The sequence below is a fragment of the Dama dama genome, chromosome 1 (assembly GCF_033118175.1).
Source record: "Dama dama isolate Ldn47 chromosome 1, ASM3311817v1, whole genome shotgun sequence".
Classification (NCBI taxonomy): Eukaryota; Metazoa; Chordata; class Mammalia; order Artiodactyla; family Cervidae; genus Dama; species Dama dama.
In genome coordinates, this window is record NC_083681.1 from 83,471,984 (window position 1) to 83,488,068 (window position 16,085).

General features: G+C 39.8%; 1 protein-coding gene across 1 annotated transcript; it reads left to right on the forward strand.

Annotated features, from left to right (window-relative positions):
• Nucleotides 1-8,152: 8,152 nt before the first annotated feature.
• Nucleotides 8,153-15,870, forward strand: OOSP1 (oocyte secreted protein 1). Its single transcript, XM_061142662.1, is given in 6 exon segments — nt 8,153-8,181; nt 8,183-8,226; nt 11,662-11,843; nt 13,487-13,593; nt 14,860-14,946; nt 15,813-15,870. Coding segments are annotated over 6 exon segments (489 nt in total). The 3' UTR covers nt 15,853-15,870.
• The last annotated feature ends 215 nt before the right edge of the window (nt 15,871-16,085 follow it).

Here is a 16,085-nt window from a genome sequence, read left to right on the forward strand (position 1 = left end):
AAGACTTTTAAAAATCGACACTGAAATTTGAGTTTCATATAATTTTCATTGTGGGGCTTCCCTGGTGGCTCAGAGGTAAAGAATCTTCCTGTAATGCAGGAGGCATGAGTTTGATTCCTGGGTCGGGAAGATCCCCTGGAGAAGGGCATGGCCACCCACTCCAGTATTCTTGCCTGGAGAATCCCATGGACAGAGGAGCCTGGCGGGCTGCAGTCCACGGGGTGGCAGAGTCGGCCAGACTGAAGTGACTGAGCATGCATAATTTTCATCTGTTATGAAATCATCTTCTTATGGTTTGGTTTCACCCACTTAGCTTAGAGTTCTCCTCTCTGCATAGGCTAGTTCCATATTTTACACAGTACATTTTTGTAGGGTGAGCATTTGGCAGGTTTATTTTATTTTATTTTATTATAATGCAAGTGCATTAAGCTTTTGATAACACAGGAATCCTCTTCAAAGACGGAGATCTCGAATAAACACATTGCAGGTAGAGTCAGTCCTCATCTGTGGTTGACTTAAATAACTGATCATCTGGCCACTTTAATTCCTGCTCTTATGCTATAAATTCATCATTAAAGGGTGTGTCTGAAGAAAAACCTAGGTCCCCCATCAGGGATCCCCTAAAAAGCAGAACCCCAGGTCCGAGCTCTCTTTCCATTTCAACTAGATATGCTGAATACCCTCCAGGACCTGTGAGTATCTTTCAAACTCTCCTGATGGTTATTGCTGAGGGAAACTCGCAGTCCTAAGAAAGACCGCAGTGGTGGGCCAGCCTCCACCTCGGTCCTGCAAGGGGAGACGTCTATGGGGAGGCACATCTAGCCACATCCTCACTATTCCTGGGATGAGGGCAGAAGACAAGCTGGCTGCAGGTCTCATACCTCAGAACTAATTAAAGACTTATTTTTATCCCCACAAGAAAAGAGTAGATGGATATATTCGTGAACCGAAATGGGGAAATGTTAAAAATTGAAAGCGCAATAAATACTTTACAGTAAGACTTTTCACATTACTATTGCTCTTCTTTCAGGTCACACCCAAAATACTCAATTCAAACAGTAGTTGGACTTTGACCAACCGTATTGCGGCAGTGTTTTCTCTGGTATCTCTAAGCTCAGTCTTTCTTTCTTTTTTTTAAAGGTCCTTCTTCATAGCATTTTATAACAGCTATTTCCATTCTAAACTGATTCTTGGGAAGTTGCTGCTGTTCAGGTGCTCAGTCACGTCTGACTCTCTGCAACCCAACCGACTGCAGCACGCCAGGCCTCCCTGTCCCTCACCATCTCCCAGAGCTTGCTCAAACTCATCTCCATTGAGTCAATGATGCCATCCAACCATCTCATCCTCTGTCGTCCCCTTCTCCTTCTGCCTTCAATCTTTCCCGGCATCAGGGTCTTTTCCAGTGAGTTGGTTCTTCACATCAGGTGACCAAAGTATTGGAGCTTCAGCTTTTAATGAATATTCAGGGTTGATTTCCTTTAGGATGGACTGGTTGGATCTCCTTGCAGACCAACGAACTCTCTAGAGTCTTCTCCAGCACCGCAGTTTGAAAGCATCAATTCTTCGGTGCTCAGCCTTCTTTATGGTCCAACTCTCACATCCATACATGACTACTGGAAAAACCATAGCTTACACTAGACGGACCATTGTTGGCAAAAGTGAAAGACCTTTGTCTTTCCTTTTTAATGTGCTGTCTGGGTTTGTCATAGCTTTCCTTCCAAGGAGCAAGTGTCTTTCAATCTCATGGCTGCAGTCACCATCTGCAGTGATTTTGGAGCCCAAGAAAATAAACTTTGTCACTGTTTCCACTTTTTCCCCTTCTGTGTGCCATGAAGTGATGGGACCTGATGTCATGATCTTAGTTTTTTGAATGCCGAGTTTTAAGTCAAATTTTTTTTACTCTCCTCTTTCACCCTCATCAAGACCTGATTCATGTTGATGTTTGACAGAAAGCAACAAAATTCTGTAAAGCAGTTATCCTTCAATTGAAAAATAAACAAATTTTAAAAATTTAAAAAGAAGCCTTTTAGTTCTTCTTCGTTTTCTGCCATTAGAGTGGTATCATTTGCACATCTAAGGTGGTTAATGTTTCTCCCTGTAATCTTGATTCCAGCTAGTGCTTCATCCAGCCTGGCATTTCACATGATGTACTCTGCATATACGTTAAATTAGCAGGGTGACAATATACAGCCTTGATGTACTCCTTTCTCAAATTTTAACCAGTCCATTGTTCCATGCTTGGTTTGAACTGTTGCTTCTTGACCCACAGGTTTCTCAGCAGACAGGCAAGGTGGTCTGGTATTCCCATCTCTTGAAGAATTTTCCACAGTTTGTTGTGATCCACACAAAGGCTTTAACGTAGTCAAAGAAGCAGAAGTAGACGTTTTTCTGGAATTCCCTTGCTTTCTCTGTGAGATGAGGAATGTTGGCAGTTTGATCACCGGTTCCTTTGCCTTTTCTAAATCCAGCTTGTACATCTAGAAGTTCTCAGTTCCTGTACTGCTGAAGCCTAGCTTGAAGGAATTTAAGCATAATCTTACCAGTATGTGAAAGGAAAGCAATTGTCCGGTAGATTGAACATTCTTTGGCGTTGCCCTTCTTTGGGACTGGAATGAAAACTGACCTTTTCTAGTCCAGTGGCCACAGCTGTTTCCAAATTTGCTGACATATTGAATGCAGCACTTTAACAGCACCATCTTTTAGAATTTTACATAGCTCAGCTGGAATTCCATCACCTCCACTAGCTTTGTACATAGTAATGCTTCCTAAGGCCCACTTGACTTCACACTCCAAGATATCTGGCTCTACGTGAGTGACCACACCATCATGAATATCCCGATCATTAAGATATTTTTGGTATAATTCTTCTGTGTATTCTTGCCAGCTCTTCTTTATCTCTTCTGCTTCTGTTAGGTCCTTACTGTTTCTGCCCTTTATTGTGCCCAGTCTTGCATGAAATGTTCCCTTGATCTCTCCAGTTTTCTTAAAGAGATCTCTAGTCTTTTCCATTCTATTGTTTTCCTCTACTTCTTTGCATTGTTCATTGAAGAAGGCCTACTATCACTCCTTTCTTTTCTCTGGAACTCTGCATTCAGATGGCTAAATCTTTCCCTTTCTCCCTTGCTTTTCACATCTCTTCTTTCTTCAGCTACTTTTAAAGACTCCTCAGACAACCACTTTGCCTTCTTGCATTTCTTTTTCTTGGACCTCTGTCTTTAGTTCTTCAGGCACTCTGTCTACCAGATCTAAGCTCTTGAATCTATTCGTCGCCTCTACTGTATAATCATAAGGGACTTGATTTCGGTCATACCTGAATGACCTAATGGTTTTCCCTAATTTCTTCAATTTAAGCCTGAATTTTGCAATAAGGAGCTGCAGTAAAGATCCGTCCCCTTCATGGATCGCAGCCCTCTAAAGGGGCTTACGTAACTCAATGAAGCTATGAGTCATGCCGCGTAGGGGCACCCTGGGTGAACGGGACATAGTGGAGCGTTCTGACAAATCGTGGTCAGAGTGGAGGAGTGAATGGCAAACCTCTCCAATGTTCTTGCTGTGAGTGCCCCATGAACAGTATGAAAAGGCAAAAAGAAGTTCCTAGACCCTTTAAAAAAAGACTGAGAATCCGTAGACATGATGATCAGTTCAAAGACATTCGTGTGTGATCAATCTGTTGGTTTAAATATGCAGAAACTTCTTATGACACATGAAATAACTTCCATTCAACATTTCTGTGTTCTATCAGGTGTCTGCAGATAGACGTTTTTAACTGTCCTGCAGTACATTCCAAGGAACTTAATGTGGATTTTTAAGTTGTATCTGATATGTAAGACTTCCTAGTGAGTCTCACAGAGCAATTAGCTTCTTCGTTAACTGTTGGCAGCCTCTGGTTAAATGTCAAATCTCAGAGAATGCCGTGTTTCAGCTGCTGATGGTGTGTAACAGAGCAGACTGAACATCTCTCTAGTTTTTCCCGGCTGGAGTTGAGTTGATTTACAACGCTGTGTTAGCCCCAGGAGTACAGCAAAGTGATTCAGTTACACACACATGAGTGTACAGATAACTTTTTCAGATTCTTTTCCCTTATAGATTATTATGAAATATTGAGTATAATCCCCTGTGCTATACAGTCAGTTCAGTTCAGTTGCTCAGTTGTGTCTGACTCTTTGAGACCCCACGGACTGCAGCATGCCAGTCCTCCCTGTCCATCACCAACTCCGGGAGTTTACTCAAACTCATGTCCATCAAGTCGGTGATGCCATCCAGCCATCTCACCCTCTGTCGTCCCCTTCTCCTGCCTTCAATCTTTCCCAGCATCGGGGTCTTTTCCGAGTCAGTCATGTGCTACACAGTAGGTCCTGCTTCTACTGTCCTATATGCTAGATATGTTCTACTCTATACCTAATGTGCACAGCCTCATCCACTGGTAGGCAGGATGCCTCAAGACCCCTGAACCCATAACCTCCCCTGGACACGGCTCTGTCCCCCAGAGAGCCGGGACCTGGCCTCAGACACCAGTGTGCAGGCACTAGACCCAGAAATCATACCTATGAAAATCAGCTGATAAAACAGACTAATCAAAGGGTTTTGGAGGAGGGAGTGAGAAAGGCAGAAAAAGCACAGACATACAATATGAGGAATAAAAGGAGTATGATAGAATAAAAATGAAGACGCTACTTTGATGTCTATACTTCCAAGATGATTAGCATGAGAAGCAAATGTTTCCTAGAAAATATTGCTACAACTAACATAAGGAAGTATAGAAAATCTGAACCTGTAACACAACAGTCCCACCGAAGAGAAATGAAAATACTGTGTCTATACGAGAAAAGATGCAGAAATGTTTATAGCTTTATTCATAATAACCTCAAACTGGAAACAGCTTAAATGTCTACCAACTCATACATGGTTAAACACCTAGAGATGCAGCCGTTCCATGGAAGACCGCTCAGCTGCAATGAGAACCACTGTTACCCTTCACAGTCCAGACTCAACGAACCCCAAGAGCATGTGCTGAGTGAAGGAAAGGAGACAAAAGAGCACAAGCGCTGTGATTCCGTTTAAATGACGTTTTGGAGAGGACAAGTTATAGAGATGGAAAATAGAGATTGGCTGTGGCCAGGAGATCAGCTGCAGAGAAGGCAATGGCACCCCACTCCAGTTCTCTTGCCTGGAGAATCCCATGGACGGAGGAGCCTGGTGGGCTGCAGTCCATGGGGTCGCGAAGAGTTGGACACGACTGAGCGACTTCACTTTCACGTTTCACTCTCATGCATTGGAGAGGGACATGGCAACCCACTCCAGTGTTCTTGCCTGGAAAATCCCATGGACGGGGGAGCCTGGTGGGCTGCCGTCTATGGGGTCACAGAGTCGGACACGACTGAAGTGACTTAGCAGCAGCAGCAGCAGCAGCAGGAGATCAGCTGGTAGCAGAGAGGTATTGATACCTGGGAACATTTGGGGTGATGGAAATGTTCTGTATCTTGATTGTTGTGGCGTTAACATGAGTGTATACATTTGTCAAGGTTCTTGCAACTGTGCACTTTTTCAAGGGTGAGTTTCATTATTTGTGAATTTTACCTTGATTTTTAAAAAGTAAAAAAATTATAATTAATATTTAAACTGAAAAATAAAGCTTAGGGCCAAACTTTAGTACCTACTAGAAGAGTAAAGGGTTATAATAACCAAAGCAATGCATCAATATTTACTGTATTCAGAATATCATACATAGTAATAAAGAGCTATAAAAAGACATACTGAGGACAACTAGAAAACCTTAAATTTGTCCTGTATTCTACACGGTCACTCTGGAGGTTTCTAGAACTCGAATGTAGTAGATAAGGAGGAGAAGGTCTTGTTTCACCTTCCTGCTATTTCCTATGCTGCCTCTTGAACTATTTCATGCCCAAAATTGAAATATATTCTCACTAACACATCCATATTAATGTACCTATTTTTTTTTTAAGTACTTAAAATGTAGTTTAAATGTTTTTTTTTTTTTTTTTTTCCCAAAGTACTTTGGACTTCTCTGGTGGTCCAGTGGTTGAGAATCCATCTTCAATGCATGGGATGTGGGTTAGATCCCTGGTCTGGGAACTAAGATCCCACATGCCTTGGAGCAGCTAAGTCCGTGAGCCACAACTACTGAACCTGCGCATTCTGGAGCCCGTGTGCACAACCAAAGACTCTGCGTGACACAAATGTAGAGCTTGTATGTTGCAACTAAGATCTGAAGCCAAATAGACAAATAAATGAACATTAAACATACTTAGAATAGAAAAGGGAGATTGTTTTCAGGGTATGGAAAGTAGTTAGGGATTTATTACAAATTAAAAAAAGAGAGAAGAGGTCATGAAAACCTGAAGATAGAGGCTCAAGAGCAGAAGTAAGAAAAATTATCTAGAGATCAAGCAAGCCACTTTTCAATGCCTCCATCCTCACCTGGAAGTGACTGCTCTCCTAGAGATTTAATCAGATGGTTTTAAGATTTAAAGCACAGGTTCCTTTATCAGTTTGCTAACAATTTGCTAACTGTTCTTGTAGGTTGGCAGATAGGAAAACTAGAGACAGTGACCTACCCGTGCACAAGCCTTGGTCTTCATTTACACTGGCCTTCAGCACTGCCGAGCTGGTTGGCAATATCTAGGAAATGATGTTTTAATGTGCTTTTTATCCTATTGTACATAAAATTTCACAAGCATAATTATTAAAATTGTAGATATTTGTCTCCATTAATACTCTCAAGTGGAACATAAGTATTTGGTAAACTCTTAATTTTAAAAAATGTTAAAGAATCATATTTCTTTTTTATTTCTCTCCCCATCCCTACTCCATTTCTGTAATCAGGTGCCAGGTCTGCCAAGTTCTGGAGATACAAAAATAGAGGGAGATGGTTCTGCTCTTGAAGACCTCATCATTTAGTGGTCTTTACTTTTAGCAGAGATGGTGAATGTAGTGACAAAATCAGCATAATATCAAGGACAGTTAAATGCACTTATCTAATCATTTCTAATCTCTGTAAATTTCTGCTTCCCATGTTCTAGTAAAACAAAACAAAAAATCACTGAACTTGAGGAACCGGTGTTCTAGACAGAAAAAAAATAGCATTTGAAACAAATATTCATGCAGCCTCCTTTTCTTAGCAACATTTTGAATTTCTTATTTTCATTTGCATCTTCTCTTTTGAAGAAAGGAATTTGAATGCCATCTTCAAGCCTTGCTAAAAATTGTTTACAAAATAGCATCACTGGTAATACCCGAGAGTTTGTTAGAACTGCAGACTTTCAGCTGTACCTCAGACCTTCTAAATCATTATATGCATTGTAACATGATCTCCAGGTGATGTGTTCGCTCTTTAAAGTTTGAGAAGCGCTGCTGATGGGCATCAACTCAGCATGTGCTCTGAAGGCAAACCCTTTAGAGCAATGATTCTCCAAGTATGGTCCCTGCGCAGTATCAGTATCATCTGAGAACTTGTTAGAAATGCAAGTTCTTATGCCTTACCAAATCAGTCAGGTGGGGCTCAGCCAGCTGTGTGGAGCTTCAGTAAGCTCTGCAGGTGAGTCTGATGTCTGCTCGTTTGGAGGACCGTTGCTCAGAAGTTGGGTGGTAGATTAGGTGAAAGTAGGAGACACCAGCTTGTCAATCCTCACGCCTGATTCCTCAGGGCTTCCACTTCTCAGGTGACAGGGTGATTGAATTCTCTTACAGTCATTATTTTAGTGCTCAAACATGGAGATAGATGTTATAGGATCACAGGGAGTTTTAATAAAGTAAACGTTAGTGCATAAAAACAACTCCGTCATTGAAAATTTAGACTCTAAAGAAAATGAAATAGAGCCTTCTACCAACCTTCCAATCATATCTAAAAGACTTGCCTCCTAAGCTTTGATAGTCATCATTACAATTTGTGTGTGAGTTTTACAGGCATTAACGCAGGCTTTCAAAATTCACTGTTCCAGGGGAAGAAAATATTTGAATAAAAAGTGTTAGGTTTCAGGCAATGAACCAATGATATAGTTATGGCATGCGTGTGCTGCCCAGAGTTGGTAGTTGATTTTTCACACCTGAGTGTGGCTTCAGCCATTTTGGTATATAAGTCCGCTGCTCCTAACTTCCCATTTCTTGAGTGGGATTTCATTTCCAATCTCAGCCAATGAAGACTTCCTTGGGATTAAGAGGACTCTGTTCTTTTTTCTTTGACATGGACTTGTGCTGGGGATTGGTCAGGTATAACATCATTTGCAGAGGAGGATTTTTTTAAGTGTTGAAAGATGGAGCTTTCAACGTGACTTTTGGATTATTCATGATTTTGGTCTTATTGAATCCTAGCGATAGCTGAGGATACATACAGTGAAGGAGGTTTATTTTAGATGCTTGATCTTGAGATGTTTTCTGAGACTCAAGAGTCTGCCCCAACTTGAGAGTTACTTTTCTCAACTCCCCTTCTCTTCTGACCCTTTTCAGAGCATGTCAGATTCCCGGGGCTCAAATACTTGAAGTGGGTTGAATATAAGGAGTGTGGGGTGTCCTGGGCTGTGGCAGGACCTCAGAACTCTGTGAGTGTGACATGCTGGAAGGGAACCTTATCAAGGACTCCATTGTCCTTGACATTATTCTTCATAAATCCATTGTGTCTGAGAGGAAGGATTCAGATCAGTTGGGTGATCAATTGTCTTGGTTTACCTTATGCTTTTCCGGTTTTAGCACTAAAAATCCTCCTTCCTGAGCAAATGGGATGGATGCTTGCCCTATGCATGAACTGTGGTTTGTCAGTTTCTGATGTCGAAATTTCAGAGTTTCCGTAAGAATTTCCTTGTTCTTATCAGTTGCCTGTTCACAAGGCCACCCAGACCTGCTGTGTGAGTCCTTGTAAGGACCAAAGTGTGTTTATCGTGTGCCTTTCTTTCCTTTCCTTAGGAAATATTTAAAAAAACAACAATAAAATCACATAAATACCCATTGACCCGCTCTCCAGCTTTATTAAATCCACAATAATCGGCTACGTTTGCTTACATTTTAATTTCTGGTAGAATCAAAGTTCAGGTAAAGTTGAAGTCCCCATGGCCATCCTTGATTCTATTCTCTTCCCTCTTTGCCCAGATGGAAGCTTGGTAATTTTGCATTTCTCTATGCATTTTATAATTTTATGTCAAATTGATGGATCCATAAACCTATGTTTTGCAGGCATTCAAAACTGCTATTTCTGTTTCATCCTACAGCTTTTGTTGTTGTTCAGCACTGTTTGGAGATTTGTAAGTGTGGGCTTGGTTTAACTCTTCTCTGGTACGCTATTGAGTGAATCCACCCTAAATCGTTTTCGTTTTTCTGTTGACAGAGCATTTCCACGTTTGTCTGTTAAGTGTTGTTTGTACTTGAGTGTTTTTTGCGCGCCACGGGTGTGCAGGTCGGAAAACCAGCTCTCTCTGGCCCCACTGTTCTCTAACATGGTGTGACAGTTTAGTTCTCCTAGCAGAATGATAGCTGTTCTCATTTTCACCAGCACTTGGTGCTTGCAGATATCTTACTTTTTGACAATCTGAGGGGAAGATAAGGATAACTCAGGCTTAGTTTTTTTCTGAACTTTTACATTTTTAGATGATAATAGATTCATATGTAACTGTGTAATACTTGGCAGTTGTATAAGACGTGATACAGACAGATAAGTGTACCTTTTACTCAATTCCATCCAATGGTAACATCTTGCAAAACTAGAGTACAATATTACATTAGGATATTGACATCGATTCAGCCAAGTTACAGAACATTTCTATCACAACCAAGAACCCTCAGGTTGCCCTTTGACAGTCCTGTCTACTCGCCTGAATTCCTCATGCCCCCTCTCTTCCCTCCCACCTCAGTCCTCTTATCTCTGGCAACTATACATCTCTTCATTTCTCTGATCTCGTCATCTCAAGACGTTCCCTAAATGGAGTCAGGCAGTATGTTAGTCCCAGGGACTGGCTTTTCCCATTCAGAAGATTCCCTGGAGATCCACCTACATTGCTGTGTATATCAATACTTCATTCTGTTTTGTTGATGAGTAGTATTCCATGGCATGGTTATACCATCGTTTAACCTTTTACCCATTGAAAAGCATCTGGGATGCTTCTAGATTTTTGTTATTATGAACAAAGCTGCTGTATGTAAACATTTGCATACATTTGGTGTGAATATAAATTTTTATTTTCCTGGGATAAATGTCAAAGAGTTCAATTTCTGGATCATATGGTTCTTGTTGTTTAGTTGCTCAGTCGTGTCTGGCTCTTTTGTGATCCCATGGACTGTAGCCTGCCAGGCTCCTCTGTCCTTGGGATTTCCCAGGCAAGAATCCTGGAGTAGTTTGCCATTTCCTTCTCATCTTCCCAACCCAGGGATCAAACCCACGCCTCCTGCACTGGCAGGCAGATTCTTTACCAGTGAGATGCCAGGGAAGCCTGGGTCATATGTAGTGATATGTTTAGGTTTTAAAGAAATTGAGAGACTAATTTCCAGGGTGGTAATATTTTACATTGACACCAGCAATGTATGAATGGTTCAGTTTCTCCACAGCCTTGTTAACTTTTGATGTCATATTTTTATTTTAGCTACTCTGATAGGTATATAGTAATATCTCCTTGTGATTTTGTTTTATTTTATTTTTCATTTATTTTTATTAGTTGGAGGCTAATTACTTTACAATATTGTAGTGGTTTTTGCCATACATTGACATGAATCAGCCATGTTTTAAATTTATATTTAAATAATGGCTAATGATGTTGGCTAATATCTTTTCATGTGCTTATTTGCAATTTGTGCATTCTCTTAGTGAAAAGATTGCAAGTTATATCATCTTCATTTGGTTGGTGAGTTTTCAGTATCCTCTGAAGCTCCTTTTAGTATTCCAAGTTGACTAAGAAGATTTATGTTTAGTGAAGATCACATAAATAGTCAACTTAACTCTATATCTCATGTCCTACCCAATCCAGTAATTTTAGGGTATTGTGATATTCTTCTAGAACCTAGCCCACATAGAAAACTATATTAGAAAATGATTCCTTTTCTCAGATACAAAAATTACAGTAATATTTTTATATTTTCCCTTATGTTTAGAAGGGAAAAGAGAAAGCACTCAGACACTCAATTTCTATAAAAGCATAGTTGCTAGGTTTTAGTTTTTTGGATGAGTCTTTATTGCTTCATCAGCCCTTAGTTCATCCTTTTACACATCATGAAACTGTGCATACAAACGTAGAAACAAAGGCTTGCTTAGAGGAACTTCAGTTGAACACGGGAGATCAAAGATGCTCTATACTTCATAGCAAAAATGATATAACATATTGATAGTTACAGTCTTACAATGCCAGCTCTACAATGACTTTGGAGAACTGGATCAGAAGATTTTATTTTGTATTGAAGGATGTATGTTTGTATGGGTATTTTCAGAGGATGAAGTAATATGCTGAGACCATCTTTAGCAGACTTGCTCATCTCTAAGACTTTTTTTTGTTTAAACTTAGCAGAAGAATGATGCTGCAGTTCATGGGGTTGCAAAGAATCAGTCATAATTTTGTGAGTGAACAACAGAAGGGTGTTCTCTTTGTTTATGTTAACTGTGCTAAAATTTTCCAGGCTGATCTGTGTAACTGCAACACTAACAGAAAGTTTTTCTTTTCTACTTCTTAGCTGTGAAAGTACGCTGCAGCTACTTTTGGTTCTATGCCAAGATTAAACCCACACTATTTCAAAATTTGTACATGAATCCTGATGAAGCATTTTTAGGAGATGACTGCCCTGTAACCTACATTTCACCAGATGGTCATTATGAATTTTTCTACTATTCTAATAAATGCGGCATCATAACCAAAGTAAGAGGAATGGCTCTTTTACCTAAAGTCTGAATGTTGTATGGTTCCTTCAACAGCCCTCAAACCAGAAGTCATTAAGTTTTTATCTATAATATGGCTGGACTGATTTCTCAGTCCACACAGTCCTCACATTCAGGACAGAGGAAATTAATGAAGGAGACGATAAATACTTACTTTCTTGTTGGGTAATAACTGCAAAGTCTAATGTGAACCTTGTAAATATAAAATTCAATTGGTGACAGAAAAGTCAGGAAGAAAACAAGTTAGAAAGCTTCCACATCTCAACAGTTTATCATGTTACGTTGCAGTTTATAAAGTGATATATTACAGTTTATAACGTTTGGCCTGGTGCAGTCAGAAGGAGGAAATAACATAGTTAAGCATCAGAAGATTTTTCAAAGTAAATGTTTCACATCCTCCAGCCCCACCCAGTCCTGCTCACCAGAGACTTTGACGGGCCTTACTGCACACAGTGAATGATCAACTATATGAACTGCTAAAAAAAGTTTGATTGGCATTTTGGCTTAACTTAAAAAAATGTTAGCAGCCTACAAAAGTTTGTTGTAAAATTACTTGCTATTTTGCTCCCTATCCCAAATGGAATATTAAATAGAATTTTTCCAGTCTAGCTGAGAGTCAAATATTGGGTTCCACAGAAAGCAAAATTTAAGGTGGAGTTGAGCATGCAGGATGTTTTATTAAGAAGTGTCTATTTTTATGCCAGTACCATAATGTTTTGACTAATATAGCTTTGTAGGATAGGCTTTTTCCCAAGAGGAAACAGTCCCGCTGATACAGCTATAGATTCAGTGCGTCTGTGGGAGGGACTACGTTTAGGATCGCCTTAACACTGCCACTCTGAACCAGATGGAGTGTAACTCCTGATGCCCCCCGCTGTGTTTTTCTCCGATTGCTTTGACTATTCAAGGTTTCTGCGTTCACTACTACTTTGGGGTAGTTTCTTTCCTGTGGAAAGTATCACTGGGGTTTGGATAGGGGATGTATTGACTCTGTGGACGGATTTGGGTAGTATGAACAATATTAATTCCTCTGATCCATGATCATGGGATAGCTTCCCGTTGTTTGCCTTCAATTCCCTTCACCAAAGCCTTGTGATTTTCAGTGTTAGATATTCCACTGCTTAGTTAAATTTATCACTAAGGATCTTATTTTTTGATGCTATTGAAAAAACGGGGCTTTTTTCTTTATTTTTTCCATGTATTTTGTTGTTATTGAACAGAAACACAACTAACTTCCCTGGGATTTATAGTGAGTAGAGGCAGCTCCCAGGTTCCAAAGTGCACTCATATGGGCTTAGAGCTTATACTCGCTGCGACTAAGCAGTATTCCAGTTACAGCAGTGTTTCTCAAAAGGAGGTACAACCAAACTTTCTTGAATTTGAATCACAAAGATCTTTTTTCTTTCCGTTAACGAGTACTGATTGCCTCTTATACACAAGCACTGTGCCAGATTTTAATGCTTGTGTCCATTTAGAAGATAAGTTAGTTTCCCATGAACAGAGGTTGACTGTGGTCACTTTTAGAGAGCTTGAAGGATCCACAACTTCCTATTCAAATAATTATCAAGTTTCCTGAGGCTCTTGAGACAAACGTCTGCTTAAAATCTTTCTTTGTCCCTTTAGACTTTCCAGGAGACTCTTCTGCTTCAGACTAAAGTCAAATACATCTCAAGTAACTCCAGAGACGCCGCTGAAATGCCACTGTCCTGTGTTTTCACAAAACAAGCAAGGTGCGCCAGACTCCTCCCCCGGTTCCCGGCTCCCTCCTCGTTTTCAAGCTAAGACACCGACCCTGAAAGGTTAAAAGGCATAACTAGGTGGAAAAAAGACACAACCCTATTGGTAACATCAGTTTGTTGATTCCTGGCCCTATATATTTCAGAAGTTATTTCAACTGTCTTCTAGGAAAAAGAGTAGCCTGCCAGGCTCCTCTGTACATGGAATTTTCCAGGCAAGAATACTGGAATGGGTAGCCATTCCCTTCTCCAGGGGATCTTCCCGACTCAGGGCTTGGACCGGGTCTCCTGTCTTGCAGGCAGACTCTTTACCATCTGAACCACCAGGGAAGCCCTGTATATAATAATACCAGGGATACTGAAAAAATGGAATGACGATTTTTTTTTTACACAACTGTCAGAGTCACTGAAAATCTGACACATCTTAACCAGATCTTAATCAAATCTAGCTATTTTGAAGTTTGAACCCACATTCAAGTTTCCTGAAAGAAATAAGAAAGTCTAAATGATAGTATATGAACTCACTAAAGATTCAAGGTCAGCATGCTGGACTCAAGATATAGGGAGAGAGATGGAACATACTAGAACAAAATCCATAGGTTAAGATTAATTTTTTTGGTATCTTACCAACTTTTAAGAAAGCCTGTAATAATCAAGCTTTTTAGATCATACAACTTTGATCATGTCTTGGCAAACTTCTGATTGTTGGTAGGACTTTATTTGGATAATTTTTCTGTTAGGTTCTTCTGGTTAAAATCTTGATCTGAGTTTCCTTTCTCCCAGTGATTACAGAAGAGCCTCACTACATAGTGTTCTTCTCATAGATGATAATAATAATAATAAATAACAATTAACATTTATTAATCACCACACTCCTGCACTGTTCCAACACTTGTGTAAATGGATTTGTTCTTCACGACAGCTCAGTGAGATAGATACTATTATGCCAATTTAGGGGTAAGGAGGTTGAGGCACAGTGAAATTATTTACCTAAGATCATTTTCTGGTAGATGGTAGAACCAGGAAGTAAACCCAGAGTTTGGTTTCTGAGCCCATGTTACTCAACACCACAAACACCGCCTGTGATGTTCTGGAACAATAAGCAGAAATCAACCCATCTATTAGTCATAGGAATTTGGTCTGAAATTCAGTCTTGGAAACAGTAAGGTCTGAATAGGTCTTAGATTCATGTGATATTTCTATATTTTCTTCCCTCACTTTAGTATGTACCCTTTTAATCTTTTTTTTTTTTTTTTGTAGCATGTACCGTTTGTCAAATGAAACTGAAAGTGGAGATGATGAAACCAGCTCTGCAGACATGGAAGTTGCTTATATAATGCAGTCACAGTAAGGGTCCTCAGAACTGGCATTTTATGATTTTGTCCATGCATGTCCTAGACAAGAGCCAATACAGTTGGCAAAGAAATGTCCCCTAATTGTATTAAGGCATTTTGTACCTAAAAGCTTCCGATTCAGGAATGGGCAGTTCACACCTTCTTTCCTGTGTTTGTTGGAGGTGTTGCTGACCATGTGCTTTTGTTAACATGTCACTAACTTCCAGGGATCCCATCTAAATAAGAGCTGTCCTTCTGGGTATCGCATGAAATTCCATGATAAATGCAAAGATGAAAGAAATATCCATCAATTCCAACATCAATGGAATTCTGAATCTTAAAAAAAAAAAAAAGTGTCAAACTGAACCTACAAAGTGGAGGCTTAGATATGTTGGTAATCCCTGGTAAAGTGAACGCAGAAGTGCCATAATGCTTGCTGGTTACTTCTTCCAGGAAGGACCGAATATCTTCAGGCAGTACAGTTCTGCGCCCTTGGGCCACATCTAAAGGGATATTAAGATAAATCCACATGCATGTTAATTCTGGATTATCAATAAAGAGGTGGAGCTATGCTATAGAAAGTATTGGGATAGTCTTAGAATATTTCAGTTGTACCTCATAGTTTAACGAGGCCAAAGTATCCTTGTTCACTTAAACATGCACTGCACTTGAATCATTACACACTTAAGGATATTTTCCCAAGGGTAGAATGTTTTCCTTTCTCTTGAATTCTCCTCTTTCACTTTTAATCTACACCCTCTCTCCCATCCACACCCCCCCCACACACACAAAAACTGCTTTTCTGATGAATAGCAAGCTCATTGAAATAGTTAAATAATGTTTATATTGGGACTAATTTTAAACTTTCTTCTATTTCAGGAACGATCTGAATACTATATTCTCTCTGTGTGCCAAATGATGTAACTTACTGGAAGAGAAGAAATGAGATCTATGTTCAAAGGCAACTTCTACAATGACCGTTTAGGACTGAAGATTTAGTGTGCTGTTTTATAGAAATCAGAGCAGCGGGCATGGAACTGAATGATACCCAATTGTCTATTTCAAAAGCTAATTTTTTATTTTAAAGCAAATGGCATGTTGCCTTCTTATCTTTTTTTTTTTTTTTCTTAAAAAGACACTACCCCTGCTTTT